Genomic DNA, 23230 nt, shown 5'->3' with positions numbered 1-23230 from the left:
AGATCTGCTCCGAGGAGGAAAGGGAGTCCCACTGGGCACCTCCTGCCCTGGAGCAGAATGGGATGGAATGGAGGAGGGCCTGCCTTTCCTTTCTGGTGGTGATGGTGGAGGGTGTGTATACACATTTTTGTGTCTCTGGTGTTTTTTTTAATGCAAAAGCTCATCCTTGGGGTGCTCAGTCAGTTGAGCATCCAACTCTTGATTTCGGCTCAGGTCATGATCTCAGGGTCATGAGATCAAGGCCCGCATTGGGCTCCGTGCTGAGGATGGAGCCTGCTTGGGATTCTCTCTCTCCCTCTGCCCCTCCCTCCTGCCATTTGCTCTTTCTCTCTCTCTCAAAAAAAAGCTCATCCTCTGTGCTCTACCTCCACCCCACTCATTCCCTGGCTACCCACCTCTCATCACCTCCTGTCCAATAGCACCAAGAGAATAAGAGTGGGCACTTTGGAGGACCCTTTGTCTTTGAACAAAGTGGAAGTGGGCAGGATTTCCAGGGGGCACAAAGGGGGTCTGGTAAGGGTCGGGGGAGGGGCAGGAGAGTGATGTGAGGCATCTGTGAACTCAGCCACTCCCCAATGCAAGTCCCCCCCCAAAAAAGAGCAGACTCTTGGTCATGTGTCCTCACTGCTCTACTTTTCAATGAATGAAACCCTCAATAAATACAGCCTCTTCTTAATATCCACATTCCCAGAGAGTGTCAGTGGCTTGCATATATGGACAGAGGGTAATCCCAGATAGCCATTTCCAGTGTCCATGTCCATTCCAAAGAGTGACATGCTTTGTGATTTCCTTGCTCATGTGGTTAGTTTACATTTCTCACTATGCTTGGTTCAGGTGAGTGATGGCAGCGATCTGTGTTTCTTGAGATCCCAAAGACTGAAGCAGGGACATTGGAGACACTGGGCTGCTTGAAGGAGCCCACCTGGGAGTGGGTGTTTGTGAGGATGGTCCAAGGGGAGGGTATTTGAGACTCGGTGGAGGAGAGCTTGTGGCCTCAGAGAGGAAAGAGAAGAGGAAAGCCTAACCTGACCTGATTTTTTTGAAAAGACTGTAATCCATACTTCCCTCATCCTTGTATTTTGGGGGGACATTGAGTATTTGAATAAGGGTAGAATACAAACAGAAGGTCTGGTTTTCTCTGATGGAGGTCTTATTTGGTTTGTGGAGTTTCGAGCGAAAGGGAGCCCGGGAAAGAGCTCTGGAATCACCCACATGGGCCAACTTTATTGTTTGGGCCACTTGCTCTGGAATTTACCTGATCTCTTGATTTCAGACCACTTGGCTTCTCCTTAAAAATTTTTTTCTAATAAAACTTTAATCCTTCGTTGCCCTTGGAGCATATCCTTTGCTTTGTGTGAGGAATAGTTCTTTTATCAGGAGAGGGCCGTGGGAGCCCCAGGATCCTTTGCTCTGCATTTTTGCTGTTGGCTGCAGGGAGGGCTGGGGTGGGGGTTTCATCCTTATAAGACGGTGGCACCTTTGCCTGGCCCAGTCAGTTGACTGGTCTTTGCACACAAAGCATGGAAACTCATTAAAAAGCTTATTACTATCTCCCAGCTTGTGGCTGTTTGACTTTTCAATGCATCATGTCTTATTTTGGGGGTACCAGATTTGGTATCTTAGTTATGTGTGGCCCAGGCCCATGGGAACATCCAGGTGTTTTCCCCCCACAGACTGACTCCAGAAACCCAGAACCACGGGAGGTAGCAGGGCTGAGGAGGGCTCAGCTCACAGATCCCCAGGCTGATATAAAAAGCGTGAAGGCCATTTCCTGCCCCATGTCTCACTGAGACATGGCAGAGTTCATGCTCAGGTTTTGATTTTCAGCCCCTGACTTTTAACCTTTCCTGTGGATGAGTGTTGTGCCCTAAATTGAACGTTTCCTATTGTGTTTTGGACCATGCCCTTGAGTCCCGGAGAGGTGAGCGAAAGGAGGGAGGCAGGCGGGAAATTTAGAGCAGGCCTGCCTAGTGGCAGCCGGCAAACCTCCAATAGCAGTACCTGAAGCACTCAGAAGAAGCCAGCCACCCCTTCCCCAAAGGGAGCTGCAACCCTTTGGGCCTGAAGTGAGGATTCATCAGAACACAGAGAGCCTTAACTTCTCCTCTCAGGGAAAGGCTGGGGGATGGGGCAGCAGAGGGGGCTGGCAGGTGGATGTCCGCCTAGAATGGTGACAGCAGGTCTGTTCTCCTAATGGAGAAATGGAGGGTTGCCCAACAGGGCTGATTTCTACTTCTCCTGTCTGAGTTCATCCAACCATCCCAGGCCTGACATGGCCTGGAGCCCCATCCCGGGTGTTGGGCTGGGGGTGGGGGTGGGGTGGGGTGGGGCAGAGGCAGGAGGAGATATTCCCTGCTCTCAAGGAATTTCCAGCTTGATCCAGGCTCCAGACACACCTGGTGACATCCCTGGCCCTGAGCCACCAAGTCAGAAGCACAGATCCTCAGGGTTGGAGACAGTGTGGGGCAGGGGTAGGGGGACTGTGCATGTGGGAGGGAGGGTAGGTAGGGAGAGCAGAGAGAGCACTGGCTAAAGGCAAATGGGAGGAGAGGCGTGGGATGGCTTATGTGTCTGTGTGGGATGGTCCTGGGTGGTTTAGGGAGTGGGCTTGTCTCCATGCGGTGGAGCCCGCGTCTGGGAAGATCGGCACTGGGTAGGGGGTGGTTGCACAGGGCAAGGAGCTGGTGGGGAAAGAGGAGATGGAGGGAGCCGGTGCTTGGCATCAGGAGCACAAGCACATGCTGGGAACTGGTTTGAACCAGGGGCCAGCGGGTGAGAGCAATGAATTTGGGTGGGACTTTTGGCTGCTGGGGGCGGGTGGGGGCAGGGAGCAAAGTGTCATGGGTGGGGAGCTGGAGCTGTGGTCCAGGCCTGACTGGACTGAGGAGGGCTAAGCTGGAATCAGGCTATGGGAGTGGACGAGAAGAGGCACAATCACTGGAGGGTTAGGGAAACACCGCCAGGGTCTAGAAAGTGTTGGCCAGCAGGGGATGGGGTGAGGGTCGAGCCTATGGCATATGGGAAGGGGTGGAGACATTGTCATTCACAAGACCACATACCCTTGCATCGAAGCAGCATTTATTGAAACACAGACTGAGACAAGCCAGAAGTCAAGGCACCCACAGACAGTCATAACAAGAGGGAGACTCAGGAAGCGGCCTAACCTTCTCCATCCCACCGGCTCGCATTGGACACACCCCTCCTGCACCCGCAGGGGGAGGTCTAGAGCAACCTTGGAGTTTCCTTTGAAATGTATAAAGGTGCAATGAATAGCAAGACCTGTCCCAAGTCAAAAGGATTCCCCCCTATAATGGGCCCCTCAACTGGGAGGTCACATGAGGAATTTGGCTGGGACAGGTTAACCCAAAGAAGGCAGTCAATCAGAGAGACAAGCAAAACACAAACAAGAATAACCCTGGGGCCAGTGCTTCCTGGAGAACTCCCAGCCAGGAGAGAGGGAGGACTTCCTCTCAGACTCTCAGCCTGTGGGAGACCTGGCTGGGAATCAGGCTCACTCCTTGTCTTGGGGAAGGCCAAGCTCCCGTGATGTCCAGCCACCCTGGGTGACCGGTAGTGTCCCAGAGAGCTTGGAGAATGATACGAACTGGCCACGGGTCTCTTGGAGTCAAACCGGAGTTAGGGGGAGGGCTGGGAATGCCTCTCTAACTGAAGCCCGCAGGAGAACCAGGAAACAACTCCCTAGAATGAGAAGGTGCGAGAGCGCGGCCGAGGGTCTTTCCCTCTGTAGGAACACGTGGAAGATTCCAGAAGCAAGCACACGATTTCCATTCACACACCCTTCCGTGCTCTGGGGACTCTAGGCGAAGCGGACAGACCGGCTGCTCCCGCAGCTGAAGCTGGATGAGCGGAGCTGGCAGGGGCCATAGGAGTCCGGGGCCATCACCGTGATGCTGCCTCCTGTGGCCACGGGGCCAGAGGCAATCTGGCGCCCCGGGGTGGTGCTGCACGTGAGGCCCCCGCAGGCGACTCCGCCGCGGGAGCTGCTGACACCTACAGGTGGAGAGAGGGGACACAGGGTGGGTGGCCTGCCCTGATCTCCCCAACCTTGTGATAGGCCCCAAGGGGCTTTCCCCTAGCAGGAGCTTCCTCCTCCGGAAAGGGGTTTAGTGGTTAAGAACTCAGGCTCCGTTCCTCCCAGCATCTCAGACCTCTAGGCGACTGGGATAGGAAGGAAGTGAGGACCCCTCCTCCCAGAGGGGCAAATCAGGGCCCTATTTCCTTGGCATGCAGTTCTCATTGCCACCGCGGTCCCTAACCCCATCAGTGCTCCCCAGTGAAGAGCCAGGGGAGGAGGAAAGGCCCCCTCCCGATGGGAAGCATTCTGGGTTTAGCTTTGCCCATCAACAAAGCTATTTTGGGGGGGTATTGTTTAAGCAGACACTTACAGACATTCACGGAGCCCACACCTTCACACAGCCTGTGGGGAAAGAAAGCTCCGTTAGCTCTGAACAGGGAGCCGGATTCCTTGAAGCAGGTGGTTGCTTAGGGACAGAGAGGGCCCTTCCATGTAGAGCTCCTCGCCCCGAGATGCAGGTGGGGGGGCGCCCCGAGGTCTGTGTTACACGATCACCTTCTCTCTCTAACCGTTCTCTGACCACGGAGAGAAAGCCTCCTGATTTTAAGCAGCGTGGCGTGCTGCTGAGCTCCGGCCAATCTGAGTGGCCCCGCTCCCTGGGTAGCACCGGTCGGGCGGAGGGAAAGGAGAGTCAGCAATGTGCCGCTCTGTGTGTGGAGGGGCCGGGGAGGAACCAGCGCATACGGAGCGCACCGTCCTTACCGGGCACGAGCCAGCGTGGCAGGCCAGGCCGCCCCGAGGGAGCTACCGGAAGAAAGTGCCTTCGAGAAGCACATCGCTGGGGCACACGTTGTGCCTCTTCCACCTATTAACTGAGGCCACGAGAAAGTCACTGCACGCTGAGCCCTATTTCCTCATGTTTGGACGTGAAAAATGAGACCTACCTCATTGGATTGTGAGGATTAACAGTGAGTACTCAGCTCAGGCCAAACACATAAGTTTTTGATAAATTATGACTATTACTGAAGCTTAACCTGTACTAGCGGTGCTTAGAGATGTAGCTCACACTTGGGCTCAGGGAAACACACTCCCAGGGGACCAGGGCCTCCTAAACCTGGGGAGATGCTCCTTAGCCCCACCTGTGCTCCTCGCCCTCCAGCAGCCGCCTGTAGGTGGCGATCTCGATGTCCAGGCCCAGCTTGGAGTTCATCACCTCCTGGTACTCCTTGAGCAGGCAGGCCATGTCCTGCTTGGCCTTCTGCAGGGCGGCCTCCAGCTCCGCCAGCTTGCAGCGGGCATCAGTCAGGGCCGCCTCGCCCTGCTGCTCAGCTTCGGCCACAGCAGCCTCCAGCTTCGCCCGCTATGAGTAAGGGGATGTGAGAGCAAGGATGAGAAGGAGAAGGCACAGCTTGGCTCACCTGAGCTCATGGAGCTGGGCCAGCGAGAGGGGGCTCCAGAGAGAAGCTAGGTCAACTATGTAGGACCAGGTATTTAACGAGACCTTGAATATGAGGGAGGAGATGGGGGCGTTCACCATCTCTCCTTGGTGGTTGCTGCAGGGTGGCCAAGGTTGACATCGGTGATACGGTACATCCCACTTCGAGGGCTGTGTGATTTGGTTGGGTCCCTGCTTCCCCACAGGCACACTGTGAAGCCTGACTGGGGTCAGGCCTTTGCCCTCTTGCGAGCAAAGTCCCTGGTGCTGCAGTCTGCCTGAGCTGGGCATTCAAACCCCTCCTTCTACCCTACCTGACACTTGGCATTCTCAATCTCAGCGGTCAGCCTCTGGATCATGCGGTTGAGCTCGTTGATTTCCTCCTTGGTGCGGCGCAGGGTGTCCCCATGCCGGATCACCGTGGCCTTCATCTCCTCACACTGGGGGGAAGCAGAGATGCTCCTGAGGCTCAGATTGCAGTTTCCCACCCATTCGGACACCACAGATGATTGGTAGGTTGTACAGAGCTCAGCCTGTGCAACTATAAATAGCAGCCCTGCTCTACCACCCAAACTGAGAGATGTCTGTCCTCTTACCATCCTAATGATCAAAATCCCCAGACAAAAGAGGCCTTCTTAAATATATACCTGGCTTCCCTCCCACTGCCATGTTAAGGAGGCAGGTGTCCTCTGCCCCTCACCTTGCTGCGGTACCAGGACTCGGCCTCAGCCCGGCTGCGGCTGGCGATGTCGTCGTACTGAGCCTTGATCTCGGCCACAACGCAGTCCATGTTCAGGTCCCGGCTGTTGTCCATCTTGACGATGACTGAGGTGTCTGAGATGTGGGCGTGGAGGACCTGGAGCTCCTGGGGGCCAATAGCCAATGCATTTGGGTCTGGCGCCTGGTCTGGGCACCCTGGAGGGGGCGCTGGTCATCATGTTACATGACCCCTGCTCACCTGCTCCCGTTCCCTCTTCGCTCACACACAGGTACATCATAAAACAAGAAAGCCAGAAGGGGCCCCTGACTGAACAGATGGGAAGACTGAAAGCCACGCTGGGTTTTCTCCAAGTCACCTAGCCAGGGAGCTGGGGTTTGAATGCTGAGGCTAGTGATTTGTCCATTAATTGAGGACCCCCCCAACCAGAGACTCACCCTGACCCGCACCCTCAGATACACACTCTCATACGCAGGTACAGACTGACACGCCCCAAACCAGCACACGCACACACTGCAAGACACACAGGCCCTCACAGACGTGGACAACCACACCCACGCTCCACAGTCCTCAGACACGCACTCCAGGCTCTCCCTGGGCACAAACCTACGTGTGTCTGTCATAGTCGTGCCACATGGTGCTCCTGCAGGTGTGTGCATGTTCTCTCATGCTTCCATCGCACAAACGGGGCAAACATGTACACACAGCACCCTCCCTCCCCTCTTGCTCAGGTCCTCCCGCCTCCCCTCTCCCTGCCCTGGCTGGTCGGCAGAGGCCTCCTCACCTCGTCATAGAGGCGCTTCAGGAAGCTGGACTCCTCCACCAGTGCCTCCACATTGGCCTCCAGGTCAGATTTCCGCAGGTAGGCGCAGTCCACGTCCTGGCGGTGGAGGGAAGAGGAGGGCATGTGTGTGTGTGTGGGGGGGGGAGGCCTCTGCGGTCAGCGTGGTGATTGTGTCCCCACTGGAGTTTGTCCGGATGGGTGCCCCTCCCTTCCTGCCCCATGAGCAGCCCCCTCACCTTCTTCAGAACCACGAACTCGTTCTCTGCCGTGGCTCTCAGAGCTACCTCCTCTTCATACCTGGGTTGGGGGGAGAGAGGAGTCGTGGCTGAGGGGTGGGAGCTTGGACACCATCCCAGCTTCTGGGCCAGATCTCCCAGGGGTCCAAAGGGATGGAGTCCCTGCGATTGTTAACTTATCCTCTCCATGGTCTAGTTTGTGCGCTATTCTTGGGCTAACACTTGTCCCGCCTTGCTTAGGCCACCCCAGTGGGAATGCACACTCCATTCCCCAAACCTAAATTCGTCTGTGCATCCCAGATCCAAAGAGAACGGGTGCCCTGGGCAGCAAGAACACAGAGCAAGCATCATAAAGTGAGCTGAGATGGGTAGGACCACAGAGAGCTATAGAACTCTACTGGGTTTTCTCTCCTCATTCCCCATGAAAGCAGTTCTAAGACCCACCCAGGCTCCAAGGGAGAGAGTGGAGCCAAAGAATCTAAGACACTTAGGCCCGGCCCTAGACAACCCCTTGGGTTCCAGGCAGCCCCTGCTCCTGGACAGGCAGGAATCTTCAACTGCTTCAAGATGGTTGAGGGTGGAGCCTTCCCACGCTCCCTGTGTGCCCCCAGTCCGGCCGCACTCACTTCTTCTTGTAGCCCTCCAGCACCTCCTGCACGTGGTTGAGCTCCGAGGCCAGCCTCCCGCTGTCGGCCTCCACGCACTCGGCCTCCCGCCTCAGCGTCTCGATGTAGCCATTGAACAAGGGCTCCAGGTTGCTCTCACAGCAGCGTTGGTTCTGGTAGAACTGCCACTTGGTCTCCAGCAGCTTGTTCTGCTGCTCCAGGAAGCGCACCTGCGTTCAGGGTGTAAGGATGAGACTCGGGGGTGGGGAGATCCCTGGAGGTGCCTGGTCCTCCAGAGCCCTCTCCCCCCTGGATGCTCACTGAGCAGCCAGGGCCCGCCGAGGGCCGAGCATGGGCCTGAGTGTCTGTGATGTGAGGGGCCTTGCTCCCAACCCCCCAGGAGGCAGGGTGGCTGTGGGGGGAAGTGCCCCGAGCTTGAGGCCAGAGGTCTGGTTCAAGTCCAGTTCTGCCACTCGGAGCGGGCAAGTTGTCTAACCTTTGGGTGCTTGGTCTTCTCATTTCTAAACCAGAGATGAAAATAGTGCCTCCCTTAGAGTTGTAAAGATTGAACAAGTTAATACATGGAAGATGCTTAGAACATCCCTGACACATGGTCAATGCTCAACTAATTTGTGACTATAATTAGCAGTTCCTCATTTATTTATTTATTTATTTTCTTAAAGATTTTATTTATTTATTTGAGAGAGAGAATGAGACAGAGAGAGAGCATGAGAGGGGGGAGGATCAGAGGGAGAAGCAGGCTCCTCGCTGAGCAGGGAGCCCGATGTGGGACTCGATCCCAGGACTCCAGGATCATGACCGGAGCTGAAGGCAGTCGCTTAACCAACTGAGCCACCCAGGCGCCCCCAGTTCCTCATTTATTAATCCATGGGACACTTACTGAAACCTTACTGTGTGGTACGAGGGCCCATGCTAAGATACATACACATCTATCTATTTCTACAGCTGACTCTTGAACAACGCGGGGGTGAGGGGCACTGATGCTTCCCCCCACCCCCACCCCTACCCCATGCAGTTGAAAATTGGCTTATAACTTTGGACTCCCCAAAAACTTAACTGCTAATAGCCTATTGTTGACCAGAAGCCTCACTGATAACCTAAACAGTAGAGTAACATATATTTTGTATGTTCTATGTATTAAATACTGTATTTGTACAACAAAGTAAGCTAGAGAAAATATGTTAATAAGAAAATCATAAGGAAGAGAAAATACATTTATAGTACTATATTTATAAAAAAAAATCCTTGTAGATATGGATTTGCTCATCTCCAACCCATGTTGTTCAAGGGTCAGCTGTGTATCTCTACCTCTATCCATCTGTCTCTGCTTATGTATCATTCCCATTCAGTTCTCACAGCCCTCCGGGTGGGGGGCAGTATCATTCCCCTCATAGTACAGATGGGATAACTGAGATGACTGGCTCATTGTCACACAAATAGTCCGTAAGAGTCGGGGTCTGATGTCCCCTGAGTACCCTTCATCTGTCCACCACAGTATGTCTAAGCAGCTCATCTAAACTCAGCTTCCATTTGATAGTAAAAAAATGGAAATACTAATGTCTCCCTCATCGGGTCATTTTGAGGATGAACCAAGCTCACTAAAGAGAAGATGGTAACAAAACTCCTGACCCCAAATCCAGAGCCCAGTCCTATCTATTCTGCCAGGGTGAGGCCTCGTGGACACACAGGGAGGGCACTGGGGATCTCCACACTCTGCATCCATGGGCTTCCTTCCCCCAGCCTGGCTGCCCCTCTTCCCCATTCCCAGCCCTCCATCCACGAAGGTGGTTGTGCTAGTCCTGGTTGGTTTACTGTCACACCTCCCGTCACACTATTGTCCTGGGAGAATCATGCTGACAGCCAACGTTCATTGAGCATTTATTGTGTGCAGCATTTTTCAAGCATGAATCCATCCATGCTCGCAACATGCATACGAGGCAGGTTCTGTTCTCCAGACAAGTGACATGCCCAAGGTCTCCTGCTGCCCAGGGCAGAGCAAAGATAGGGAGGCAACGTGGCTCTGAGCCGAGCCCGCCCACTTCCCCAAGCTGCCTGGCTCGGAGCCTCGTGCCTTTTACTCTCCCCATTATCTCCCACTCTCATAGCTCGCAGTGCCCAATCCAGTTTTCCAGGGGGCACCTCTGATATTCCTGTGTTGTCTTGTCTCCTGAAGCACATACACCCTTTAGACCAACAGACTCCATTTCTGGACCACACGGGGCCCTCTGTGCACTTGGCTGGAATTCAAAGATGGAAACTGATCCTCTGTTTCTCTCCCTCTGCTGTCTCAAACCTGGCTCCGTGCTGTCTCCCCAACACACCGGAACCTTCCCGAGGGGAGGGCCAGCAGGGGCCTTCTCTGGACCATCCTGGGCCTCACTGACCTTGTCGATGAAGGCAGCGAACCTGTTGTTCAGGCCCTTGATCTGCTCCTTCTCCTCGTGCTTCACGCACTGCGCGTTGGGGTCGATCTCCAGGTTGAGGGGCGTGAGGAGGCTCTCGTTGACCGACACGCTGGTGATGCAGGGCGGGCTGGGCCCGCACACGCCGCCGGAGCGGTAGCCGAAGCTGCGGCCGCAGGAGCCGGCGCGGAAGCCGCCCACGGCCATGCGGGGCCCGCAGGAGCCCAGGTTGGAGAGGCTCCGGCTGCCGAAGCCGGTCAGCCCCCGGTAGCAGGACACCCCTCGGTAGGGGGCGGCGCTGATGCAGCAGCGGGTGCCAGTTTTGGGGGCCACAGCCGAGCAGGAGCTGAAGGTCCTGGTGACCCCACATCCTGAGCTGATCCGGTAGGAGTGGCAGGACATCGTGCGGGTCTGAGCAGAGGCTGAGTGCGGCGGGAGTCAGGGCGCTGCTTAGGATCCTCTGGCCTCTCTGATCCTCCCTGGTCCTTTTATTGCTGGGGAGAGCTGGGGTTGGCTGCATTAAAGGAGTGAAAAGCCATTTCATGTTGTTTATTGGCTTGGGGAGTTTGCCAGCAACTCCCCCAAGACTCGTCTTAAAGGTGAGCTCAGCGGCGACTTAGGGCCTCCGCAAAAGTATTGAAGATGTTATTAGGGACACTGTGTTTGCACTTTTCATCTTCAAAGCTCGTTTACATACATTAAGCAATTAATTTTCTCGCAGTCTCCCTGTAAGGATGTCCCCAACCCACACCCGGAGAGGGATTTGAACTCCACAACAGTCTGAGCTGGCTGGGGTTGGGGTAGAGGCTGGGTTGCTGTCTCAAGCGGGAAGGTCTAGGGTCCCAGGTTGGGCGAGACCCTGAGAGCACATTACCTCTGACCTCCCGGCTCCATACAGAATATACTCTCAAGTAAGTCATTGTGTTTCAGGGGCTGATGGATCGGGCAAGTCCAAACCCACCCAGGCACCATGGCCTGGAAGGTGGTTCAGGTCTGTGGGAACATTTTGACCATGCTTCCTGCAGGACAGAGGGCACATGGGCTCTTAGAACCTTCTGGATTCTAGTCCAGAGGCTCTGTTTCAGAGCTTCCATTTCTCACCCAGCAAAATTGCAAACCACTCAACTCTCAGTGGCCACAATAATGGCTACTTGTGGGTAATGGGGAGCCTCCCCTTTAGCCACTTTCTCCCACTGGGCTGCAGGGGTGGAAGAACCCAATCCTGGGATAACCTGGCTGTTGTGAACTTGCCCTGGGCATTTTCCCTGGCTTTTTAAGAAGAAACAGGTTCTGTTTGTCTCTCTTCCTTCCAAGATCACCAACCAGAGGAGGAGCGCATCCTATTCACCAGCCCCCAAACCGCCACCCCTTGAGGAACATTTAGAGACGGGGGCAGGAAAGTGGCTTTTTCTTGTCTGAGGATGCTATGATTTCTGGCTCCCGGGGGCTCTGGGAGCCTGGCTCTTCGTAACGTCCCTGCTTCCCCATGTATCCTGGAGCCACTTATTAGGATAATGATTGCTGTTCTTTTAATGGTCACTGAGCACAAAGCTGGGGGATGTGGTCTCTTCCCCCAGGGAGGCTAACCAGGCACCCGAGGTGTTAGGAACTTCGAGAAGGGAAGAAGAGCAGATGAGCGGCCTCTGAGGGTGACAACCCCTTTGGGGAGCCTCCCAGAATCAAGCACTAGTGCTGTGGGGCTGCGGCCTGATGTTCTGCCCTGGTTCTGCCCTCATCTCTATGGCTGGGCCCCCTGCAGCTCTTCACCAAGAGCCAGGCTGATTGGTTTCTATCTCCACACTCCACACGTGTTCTTCCAAGGCGGGCAGAGAGACTTTGGGCAGCTGGCAGGGAGGAGCAGGAGGCCTCACCAGCTGGCCCTGAAGGATCTTCAGATCACAGCCAGGCTGGGCAGTGGAATCGAAGTCGGAGGACCTGGTTCAAGGGCCCGCTTGGATGCTTCCTGGCTATGTGGCTCTGGGGACGCTCTTACCTCTCTGAACTTTCGTATGCTTGTGTGGAATTCATCCTTACCTTCCAGGGTTGTTGGGAGGATTATGTGGATAATACACAAGCGTGCGCTTTGGGGACCAGAACACTCTGTATAAAGGAAAGGGATTCTTGCTTCCTGTCAGAAACACCTCTACCACGCCCTGCACCTCTCACCCAGCAGGGAGTGGGTGTACTCCCTGCCCCACCCTGGTCTTCCCATCCTCTGCACATTTATAACTTCTTTACCCTTTCAAGGCTGCTTTTAATGTTTCCTTTAACCTGATTTCACTAGTATAAAAATTTGGGGTGGAGTCTGGGGGTGGAGAGAGAAGGCTAGGGAGTGCAGGGGCTGGTTTCCCAGCACCCACTCCTTAGAGGGGGCCCTGTTGGCCTGGTGCCTTGGACGGTGAGCTCCTGACTGCCTGTTGTGTGGACCTGGTGCTGGCATGCGGGGGACCAAAAAGGATTTGGGCCCTTTGAACATGGCAGGGGGAGGGGAACGGGTGAGCATGGGAGGTAGAAGATGGGTGGGCCCTCTGCTCAGCCAGCTGGGAAAGCCCACACACCTCCTCTTCTCAGCTCCCATCAGCCTCTGCTCTCCTTCAGCTTGTTGAAAAGGATGGAGGTAGATCTGTTTCTGCCTCTTCTTGGGGGCAGGAGGGAGTGGAGGCTTTGTCCCAGAGAGAGGCTCCTGAGTCAGTTCCCCATGCTTCCAACACACACACACATACACACACACCCCTCCCAAACCTTTACCTTGAATTGGTCTTGGGCTTGGGCACTGAGGGTGGGGAAGATGATGCTGGGGGACTCAGGAGACCTGGGGGAACAAGGGCTTGAGTGGGCGGGAGTGAGGCCCCCAGCCTGGCACGGGGGTGTGCTCATGGGCGCTGGGTGAAGTTTGCATCGCTGCAGATGGCAGCTGAGCCCAGGTAGCAACTGCTCAGGAAGCCTGTCCGCATGGTGCTTTGGATCGGAGGGGCTGGGCTGGAGAGGGAGGCTAAGTCATCAGGAGGTTGTTCCCAGGTTGTGCAGGGCAAGTGAGAGACTTACAGACCAGGCCAGTCTGACACAGCTGCTCTGGAGGGTCTGTGTAGACACATGGGACCTGGGCCTTTGTTGTCTAGTTCTACCCAAGAAAGGGACAGAGACCCCATAGCCCCATGCCTGGCTCTACTCATTACCCACCACCTCTGCTCATGGGACCAACTCTCGGATGGGAGGCTGACCTCCCTTCACCGGCCTCCTCCTCATTTACTGCCTCTCTGCCCTATAGGTTCCCTGCACCTCTCTCCCTACGCCCAAGCCTCCTCTCTGGGCACACCTTTGCCTGGAATGTTCCTGAATGGCTGGCCACCTCCTCCAGGAAGGCTTTGTGAACTAGTCAGAGGGAAGCTGTGATTTCTCCTCCTTTGTGTCAGCTGCTCAAGCAACTCATAAAATACCCTTTCTGGGACTTCCCAGGTAACTCCAATTACCTCCTTCCACACCCTCTTATCTCGGGTGCTGTCATCCATCACCCTCTTTGGTCCTGTCCCCTCCTGCCCCCATATCTTCTGAAGGCCACACCCAGTGTTGGGAATAGGCGCTTAAGAACCCACGTCCCTCTTGTGATGATGTACAATGCTCCCAAGAGGGCACTTCATCCAGGAAGCCTTCAAGAGCTAATTAAGTGAGATTCTTTTTTTTAAGATTTATTTATTTATTTGAGAGAGAGTGAGCAAGCAGGAGGAGGGGCAGAGGGAGAGGGAGAGAGAGAATCCCAAGCAGACTCTGTGCTCAACGTGGAGCCCTATATGGGCCTCAATCTCATGACTCCAAGACCATGACCAGAGATGAAATCAAGAGTCAGACGCTTAACCCACTGAGCCCCCAGAGTGAGAGAGAATCTTTACCCCACCCTGGAGACCCAGGCAACTGCCACGGCTCCATCTGACTCTGCCCCAGTCCTGGTTGCCATCTCCTGGGGTTTCCCCAGAGACCTATCACCCACACACCTCCCCACAGATGGGCCATCCTCTCCCTACGTGCTACCTCTGGGACGCTTGCTGGGGCACAGCTGCTCTTCCCCCAGCCCAGGGCTCACTATCTCCCTTCCCTTCTGATCTCTCTACTCTGCTTAAAATCCCCCTGTTTCTAGGAAGGCTTTCTGGATTTGTCCAGAGATAAAGGAGCGCTCACCCCCTTCCCATCCTTCCCTGTCTGCCCTTACAGCTGCCAGCTCTTGCAGTTTTGTATTTGTATCTGTCTGGGCTCTCGTGCACTGTCTCTCTATCCTTCCTGGCTGGCTGCTTCTCCAGAATCAACCCTGATGGACTCTGCATGGACAAGCCCCGTCCTGAGCAGGGCCTCAGGGGTTGCCCAAACCCAGCTCATTCAAGTTGGGCAGTGCCCATCATCTCTGCTGATCTTCTCCACACTTCTTAGTTTTTGAATCTACACCATCTCCTGGTGCTGGGACACAGCTCTTTAAGGGTCTCCTAGCCCTGTGACACTTTCTTTGGCTTTCATAAAACTTGGGCATTAGTCATGACCCTATGTGAGAGGAGTGAGGTCTGAGCAACAGGGAGGAGCTGGGTGAGCCACTGGGCTGTCCCCCAGTGCATCTAGGGCAGGGCCCCCCTTCAGCCAGCCAAGCTGCTCCCTGGCCCACCCACCTCTCCTCTCACGGGCTTCCCCACCAGCACCTGCAAGAGGCTCTATGGTTTCTCCCTGAACCTACCCACGCACCTTCCTGCAGGCAGCTTCCCCTGGTGGCTTTGCTGTCGTCTGTGGCCGCTCTGGGTCCGAGCAGTCGATCAGTTAATACAGGGCCTCCAATTTCAGAATTGTACCTTAGTATTTGTTTGGAAGCTTTTTCTTCCTGTCTTTTTTAGCACTAGGACTGTTTCCCTGAATCTCAGGAGGAAAACAGCTATCTAAACTGGCCTCCCACTGCACTTCGGACACACCTGCCACACTCCTAGCTCAGGGCCTTTGCACTGGCTGTCCCTTTTGCTAGAATGCTCTTCCCTCGGCCACGAGGCTGGCTCCATTGCTGCCTATGGATCTTTTCTCACCTTCAAATAGGCTCCCTGAATCTTCTTTTTAAAATGGCAATCTGGCCTCCCATTCCCAGGGCATTCTTCAACAGGTCTATCTTGCTCTGATCTTTTTCTTTTTTTCTCCATAGCACTTAACACCTTCTAACACACTCTATAATTGACTTACTTATTTCTTTATTGATTATTGTCAGTCTTTCCTCTTTTCCCCATCGAACCAAACCAAAAGGAAACGAAACTCCATGGGGGCAGGGATTCTGTCTGTCTTGTTCATTGATGGTTCCCAAGCACTTAGGACAGCACTGGGAATATAGGAAGATATAGGAAGAATATAGGAAGTGCTTAGTAAATATTTGTTTGTGACTGCATGTGTAAGTGAATGGAAATCTTGGACAGTTTCGATATTTGATGTTGGCAGAAAATGGCAACTTGTGGGAAGACCTGGCCCAGGCCCCGAGGAGAACACCCAGTTTAGAGCCCTGGGGACTCAGGGCCCACCGCAGCTTTTTCCTGTGTGAGGGTGGGGATTTGCTGAGCACCTGTGGGACCAAAGCCCGATGGAAACCCAGAACGGTGGAAGCAGGGCTGTGTTGGGCCTGGTGAGACAGAGGGTTTCTCTTTCAAAGTTGCTATTCGTTGTTACAGTGTTTGTGTCCTAAGCACAATTTTGGAGGAAAAAAAATTGTTTTAAAAGACTCTCATCAGTCCGAGTATTTTGAAAATCCCGTGTAGGGCCTCCTGGGAAGTTGGCGGCCAGCAGAGGGCAGCAGATCCCCACCGCTGGCAGGGGGAGGCCGAGCCCAGGGTGCAAGAGCCCCAGACGCGAGGAGCTGCCTGCCTGCCTACCTGTCTGTGGCTCAGAGCTCGGGACTCTGGAGGAAGATGCCAGAAACAGTCTGCTGACACTTCAGCATCCACCCATGTTTGCTACTGGACGGGCTGAGCTGCCCAACACAGCTACTCTCCCTTAGCCATAAAACGAGAACCACGGCGGCGACCATGACCAAAACAATAGCAGACATTTGCTATGCCCCCAACTGTGCCCCGGGCTGGGTGCTGAGCACCTCAGTTGTGTCCCTGTGTGTCATCTCCACAGCGACTCCTTGAAGTAGGGATGATTTTCCCACTTGACAGGCAAGAGGCTTATTGAGATGAAGAGACACAAGAACACGGGGGTGACCAGCATGGGTTCTGGAGTCCGGATGCCGCTGCTTCCACCACTCAGCCTCTCTGGGCCTTGGTTTTGTCATCTGTCAAGTAATAATAAAGGAGGTTTAAAGGGGAATAATAAAAGTACCTACCACATACGGTCATTGAGAGAAACAAGTGAGCTAAAGCATGAAACATCACTGCCTATGACTGATGACCTCCGGTCGCACGGCTAGTAAGTTTAGGGCCTGGGATCTGATGGGGCTCTGCCCACACTGAAGCCCATGGGTTTGAACCCCGTGTCGTTGCTGGCGGTGGGTCTCCGGGGGGACCATCGACCTCTTAACAATATAGAATCTTCCAGTTCCGGAAGAGAGTCTTCTCTATCTGTTGGTCTTCTTTGATTTCTTTCATTGTTGTTTGTGGTTTTCAGCTCCTGGATCCTTCCCATACTTTGTGAAGGCTTACACCAAAGCATTTCATTTTTGGGGTGCTACTGTAAATGATATGTAAAGCATGTTATTTATTTATTTTGAAGATTTATTTATTATTTGACAAAGAGAGAGAGAGAGCACAAGCAGGGGGAGTAGCAGGCAGAGGGAGAAGCAGGTTCCCCACTGAGCAGGGAGCCCGACGTGGGGCTCAATCCCAGGACCCTGGGATCATGACCTGAGCCGAAGACAGACGCTTAATGACTGAGCCACCCAGGCGCTCCGGGCCTGACTTTTTTTTTTTTTTTTTTGCTGTTGTTGTGAGATTTAAAACTACACATTCAATTCCTTTAGTAGACCTACAGCCGTTCGGGTAGGACTGGTTACACAATTTATGGGGCTCAGTGTGAAATAAAAATGCAGGGCCTGTTGTTTAAAATTAAGAATTTCAAGAATTTTCAAAAATTTCACATTTCAAGATTTTAATGACAGTAGTCAATGAACCACGTGTGGGGCATTCTCTGGTGTTGGACCCTGTGTGATTTTGCACAGGACACACACTAAGAGTTCTGGTCACAATTCTGATGTGTGTGTGGGGGGGGTGCAATTTCCCACACCAACAAGCAATTCTTGGATAGCTGCTGGATGTCCGGCAATTCAATTCAATTCTGACATTATCTGCCTGGAGATAGCATCAGATTCCACAAGTTAAGGCTTCAGTCCTATAGCACCCCCTCTGTGTCACCCCTACTCCCACTTTAGATGCCAGGTGCCAGCCCAGGTTGTCACCTGGACTTCTGAGCAACCAGCTATAGATTGGAGCTTCCAGTGACCCTCTCTCTGGATCCTATCTGTTGGCTACAGCAGTTTACAGAACTCAGAGAAACGTTTTACTTACTAGATTACTGGTTTATTATAAAAGGATGTAACCCAGGACCAGCCAGGTGGAAGAGATGCATAAGGCAAGGTGTAGGGAAGGGCATGGAGCTTCCAGGCCCTCCCTAGACACACCACTCTCCTCACATGTCCGTGTGTTCGCTAACCCGGAAGCTCTCTGAACCCAATCCTTTTAGGTTTTGATGGAGGCTTCATGATTGATCCGATCCATTCAACCTCCAGCCCCTCCCCGCCTCTGGGAAGTTCCAACCCTCTAATCACTGGTTGGGTCCCTGGGCATCTAGCCTCTCTCTTTAGGTACAGTATAAAGTCAGCTTATTAACATAACAAAAGACAACTTTATCACTCTTCTCCCTTAGGAAATTCCAAGGGTTTTAGAACCCTTGTGCCAGGAAGAGGATGAAAACTAAATATCTATTTCTGATTACAAATCACAATATCACACATGCCCATGAAACCGGCCTTGTATTTGGGTTATTTTTTCTTGAGTGAGCTTTGGTAATTTGTGTTTTTCAAGGAATTAGTCCATTTCCTCTAAGTTCCCAGATTTCTTGGCATAAAAGTTTCCTTTATTAACCTTTTAATATCTGCAGTGTCTGTAGAGATGTCCCTCTTTCACCCCTGCTAGTGCTAATTTTTGCCTTCTCTTTCCCCGCCCCTTGTTCAGTTTGGCTAGAGGTTTACTTTACCCATTTTATCATTCTTCTGAAAGAACCAGTTTTCAGTTGTATTACTTTGTCTTTCTGTTTTTCAATGTCATTGTTTTTCTGCTCTTTTCTTTTTTTTTTATTTAAAAAAATTTTTTTTTTTTTTTAAATTTATTTGCGAGAGAGAGAATGAGAGACAGAGAGCATGAGAAGGAGGAGGGTCAGAGGGAGAAGCAGACTCCCTGCTGAGCAGGGAGCCCGATGCGGGACTCGATCCCGGGACTCTAGGATCATGACCTGAGCTGAAGGCAGTCGCTTAACCAACTGAGCCACCCAGGCGCCCCTGCATCCTAAAATTTTGATATGCTATGTTTCCATTTTCACCCAGTTAAAATATTTTCTAACTTCTCTTGTGACTTCCTCTTTGATCTGTTTGTTATTTAGAAGTATGTTGCTTGATTTTCAAGTATTTGGGGATATTCTCCAGATATTGTTCTGATACTGATTTATAATTTAATAACACTATGGTAAGAGAACATGCTTTATATGGGGTTGAGTTTTTTAAACTCATTGAGATTTGTTTTATGGCCCAAAAATGGCCTGTTTTGGTGAATGTTCCCTGTTGTTACTTGAGAAGAATATGTATTTTTCTGTTTTATGGGTGGAATGTTCTACAAATGTCATTTGTTAGGTTGAGTGATAGTGTTTAGGTCTTCTGTAATCCTATTGATTTTCTGTCTACTTGTTCTGTTGATTACTGAGAAAGAAGTGTTTAAATCAAGTATGATTGTGGATTTGCCCATGTTGCCTTTCAGTTCTATCACTTTGTGCTTCATGTATTTTGAAGCTCTGTTGTTAGGTGCATACATATTTAGAATTGTTATGTCTTCTTGTTGAATTGACCCTTTTAACAATATAATATCTCTTTACTGCTGGCAGTATTCCTTGTTCTTAAATCTAATTTGTCTAATATTAATACAGTCATTCCAACTTTCTTTTGATTATAGTTTTTATGATATACCTGTTTCTATCATTTTAATTTGACCTATCCATATCTTTATATCTAAAGTGGATATTTTGTAGACAATGTATATTTGAATCTTTTTAAATCCAATCTGACAATCTCTGCCATTTAATTTGGACCATTTACATTATGTGTGATTATTAATATGGTTTTATTTAGAGCTACCATTTTATTATTTGTTTTGTTTTTGTTCCTTCTGATTTTTGTTTCTTTGGTACCCCTTTCCTGTCTGTTTTGGATTATTTGAACATTAAAAAATATTCCTTTTAATTTATTAACTTTTGAGTATATCTCTTTGTATTATTTTTATAGTGGCTATTCTAGAGATTACAGTGTAAATAATCTAATATTTCACAGTCTACCTACTAGAGTTAATATTTTGTCACTTCATGTAAAATGTTATAGTTGTCATAGATACTCATCTACATACATTGAAACCCTGCCAGACAATGTTATAATTTTTGTTTTTAATAGTCAGCTATATGCTTTAAAGAACACGAGAGAAGGAAAATAGTCTTATATTTATTCAGTATTTACCATTTCTGTTACTCTTCCTTTATTCCTGAAGTTCTATGTTTCTTTCTGGTATCACTTTCTTTCATTCTGAAGAACTTCTGCCTTAATTTTAGAGTAGGTCTGCAGATGGCAAATTCCCTTAGTTTTCTTTCATCTGAGAATGTCTTTCTGGTTCCCTCCCTGCCCCCCACCCCCAACTTCTTAAGGATACTTTTGCTGGCTATAGAATTCTGGATTGACATTCCTCCCCTTCTCCCGCCCAGTACTTTAAAGAGGTTTTTCACTTTCTTCAGCCTTTTATAGTTTCTTTTTTTTTTAAGATTTTATTTATTTATCTGAGAGAGAAAGAGTGCATGAGCATGAGTGTGGGGGGCAGAGGGAGAGGGAGAAGCAGGCCCCCTGCTGAGCAGGGAGCCCAGTGCAGGGCCTGATCCCAGGACACCAAGATCATGACCTGAGCTGAAGGCAGATGCTTAACTGACTGAGCCACCCAGGTGCCCCCAGCCTTTTATAGTTTCTGATGAGAAATCTGTGGTATACATATACATAATGTGCCATTTTTTCTCTAGCTATACATAATGTATCATTTTTCTCTAGTTTAAAATTTTTTTTCACTATTTTCTTTTCTCTTTATTCTTCAGATTGGATAATTTCTACTGATCTATCTTCAAGTTATTGACTTTCTTTTGTCCTTTCCTTTTTGCTATGGAGCCCATCAATGACTTTTAAATTTTAAATGTAGTATTTTTTTAGTTCTAAAATTTCTATTTGGTTCTGTTTTTATAGTTTCTGTTATCTGCTGAGAATTCCTACCTTTTAATTCACTTCAAATGTGTTTACCTTTATCTTATGGAACATTATTATAATAGTGATTTAAAATCTTTGTGTGATAATTCCAACATCTGTATCATCTTGGGAATAGCGTCTGTTGATTTTCTTTACCTTTGAAAATTGGTCACATTTTCCTGGTTTCTTGATGTCAAAATAATTTTAGATTGTATCTTGGACATTTTAAATATTATGATGTGTAGACTCTTGGTCCTACTAAAATCCTCTGAAGAATTTTTGTTTTGTTTTGTTTGTTTAATAGGGAATCTGCCTAATTAGGTTCAGACTGAAAGTTCTTCATCTGTGGGAAACTTAGTTCAATTGCGATTTTCAAGCCTTCTTTGCTTGCTGATTTGTGTTTGTCCTGTGTCTATCCACTTAGGGTGTGTCTGAAATGTGGGCAGTGACTTAAATGTTACTTCAGTTCTCAAAGCTTTGGCATGATATTTGGGTCTCTCATGCATGTGTAGCTCAAGGGAGAGCCCAGGACTTGTACATGTGTGGATTTACACACAGAGGAATCTGCTCATCCAGTTTTTCTCTCTCATCCCTTCCCCCGTAGAAGGGGTCTCTTTTCCTGGCTCCTCCTGCCAGAAAGATCAAGTTTGTCTTGGAATTTCTGCTGCCATGCCATGGCTGCTGCACAGCTTCATGACTGGGATCTGCTCTCAGGGCAAAGCCATGAAAGAAAAGAGAAAAACATGAGGATTCCCCCTCCATATTTTCCTGCCCACAGGGGCCCCCTTCCTCTGGTTAGAAAGATGGGATTTCTATTAGAGTTCTAGTTGATCATGTTGATGGCTCACAGCCTTACCATGGGGGCCTGCCATGTGAGCAGAGGGAAAAGAAATACAAAGCTTCTTCAAGCTTTGTCTTCCCCCCATGATCTACCAGCTTTTATTTACTTTTTAGAGTCCTCTAATAGTTGTGCTGGATTTTATCCAGAGTTTTTAGTTTAGTTGTAATCAGTGGGAGAGACAGGCTATAATAGGCTTACTCCATCATGGATGCAACTGGGAGTCAACTTAGTCTTAACAGGATCACCCTGTCTGCTTTTTGGAAACATGCTGAGGGAGGGTGAGAGGAGAAGTAGAGGGTCCAGATAGGAGGCTATTGCAGTAATCCAGGCAAGAGTGGTGGTGGTTTGGACCTCAGTGGTAGTCATAGAGGTGGTGAGAGGTGGTTGGATTCTAGATATTATTTGAAGGTAAAGCTGACAAGATTGCTGATGGATTAAATATGGGGCTATGAGATAGAGGGAGGGTTTGAAGATGATTCTAAAGTGTTTTTTGGCTTAAGCAACTGAATGGATATGCCCTTAATATGGAAGAAGCAGCATGGAGAGGGAAGAAGGAATGTGAAGAGTTTGTTTCTGGACATGTTTAGTTTGAGATGTCCATTAGCTACACAAATGGAGATGTCAATGATTTGTGTCTGTATATACCAGCCTGTAGTTAATGGAAGGTCTGGGCTGGAGATACAAACTCAGGAGTCATCGACATATGGATGACTTTTAAAGCCATAACACTGATTGGCTGAGATCACCTATGGGGTAAGACAGAGAGAAAAGAGAAGAAACTAGTGAATGGAGCCTGAGGAGTCCCAGTATTGGCTTGCTGTCTTACCCTAGAGGTTGGAAGCAATGCTGTCCAAGTGGCATGTGTCTGTTAAGGTCTAGTCAGGAGATAATAGAACACAGCAAGTGAACAGGGGAAGTTTAATATAGATAACATTGGGGATGGAGTCATGAAAGATTGACTAGTAAGAAGTCCAGAGAACTGTAAAGAGTACAGAATGACAGATATAAGGGGCAGTCCTTACCTCTACGGCCCCAAGGAAAAGCCATGACTGAGGTCCCAGTCTCACTGGACAAGGCACAGCACTGCTCACTGGATTCCAGAGAAGTCACTGTGGTGCTGTACCAGTGGAACTTGCTGGAAATCTCCCATCCAGAGCTTACCAGAAATCCACCCTCTAGGGTGCTGGGGAAAGCTTTTCATGAGGAAGTGTTTGCTGGAGGCACTTGCTATGAGATTGCCCAAGAGGGGTGCTGGGAAGCTCCTGGCTGCTGGGTGCTACTGTGAGCATTGTGGGGGCCTGATATTATAGAAGTTGTGTTGCAGGAATCTGACGGCAGAGAAACTGCTGAGAGAGCTCAGTGGAAGGAAAGTCCTACTCCTGTGATGTCTCTCCATCGTCCCTGGAAATGCCTACTGATGAGGCTTAATTAGCACCGTGCCAGCTAGCAAAGGAAAATATCCAGAGGATCAGATCTGTTTTCACAGGGGAGGCAATAAGGGTGAATTTGGAACTAAGGCAATAAATTGATAACCAGCACAGGGTAGATGTAAGTCTGGCTGAGGAGAGGCACCAAGGCCGGACGGGGGCTGCCTTGATGTTGCCGCCACCTGAGGGGTGTGTGTGACTTCACACATGGCAGATGAGGTGGCTAGTGTGGAGCTCCCGGA

General features: G+C 50.7%; 1 protein-coding gene across 2 annotated transcripts; it reads right to left on the bottom strand.

The window, feature by feature from the left end:
* Positions 1–3060: 3060 nt before the first annotated feature.
* KRT85 (keratin 85) lies at positions 3061–10731 on the bottom strand. Of its 2 annotated transcripts, none has more exons than XM_035002025.1 (9): positions 10220–10731; positions 7836–8044; positions 7210–7270; positions 6974–7069; positions 6172–6336; positions 5786–5911; positions 5176–5396; positions 4407–4438; positions 3061–4011 (listed from the first exon to the last, which is right to left on the bottom strand). In XM_035002025.1, exons 1-9 carry the CDS (start codon positions 10637–10639, stop codon positions 3818–3820), a joined length of 1524 nt encoding a protein of 507 aa, XP_034857916.1. In that variant the 5' UTR covers positions 10640–10731; the 3' UTR covers positions 3061–3817. The 2 variants fall into 2 exon arrangements, with proteins under 2 accessions (XP_034857916.1, XP_034857917.1); XM_035002026.1 differs by having other exon boundaries at positions 3818–4004; positions 4403–4438; positions 10220–10639.
* Positions 10732–23230: the final 12499 nt, after the last annotated feature.

This window comes from Mirounga leonina, unplaced genomic scaffold (genome assembly GCF_011800145.1).
Source record: "Mirounga leonina isolate KUSES-001 unplaced genomic scaffold, KU_Mleo_1.0 Mir_126, whole genome shotgun sequence".
Classification (NCBI taxonomy): Eukaryota; Metazoa; Chordata; class Mammalia; order Carnivora; family Phocidae; genus Mirounga; species Mirounga leonina.
This window is presented reverse-complemented; position numbering and strand designations above follow the sequence as displayed.

Excerpts from the sequence above, each read along its gene's own strand:
- KRT85 (XM_035002025.1), bottom strand. The coding sequence starts at position 10,639 with ATGTCCTGCCACTCCTACCGGATCAGCTCAGGATGTGGGGTCACCAGG. Across the intron at positions 7,271-7,835 it reads CTGGAGGGCTACAAGAAGAA|GTATGAAGAGGAGGTAGCTC; the intron begins GTGAGTGCGGCC and ends CCCCCAACCCAG. Across the intron at positions 5,912-6,171 it reads AGTCCTGGTACCGCAGCAAG|TGTGAGGAGATGAAGGCCAC; the intron begins GTGAGGGGCAGA and ends GCTTCCCCCCAG.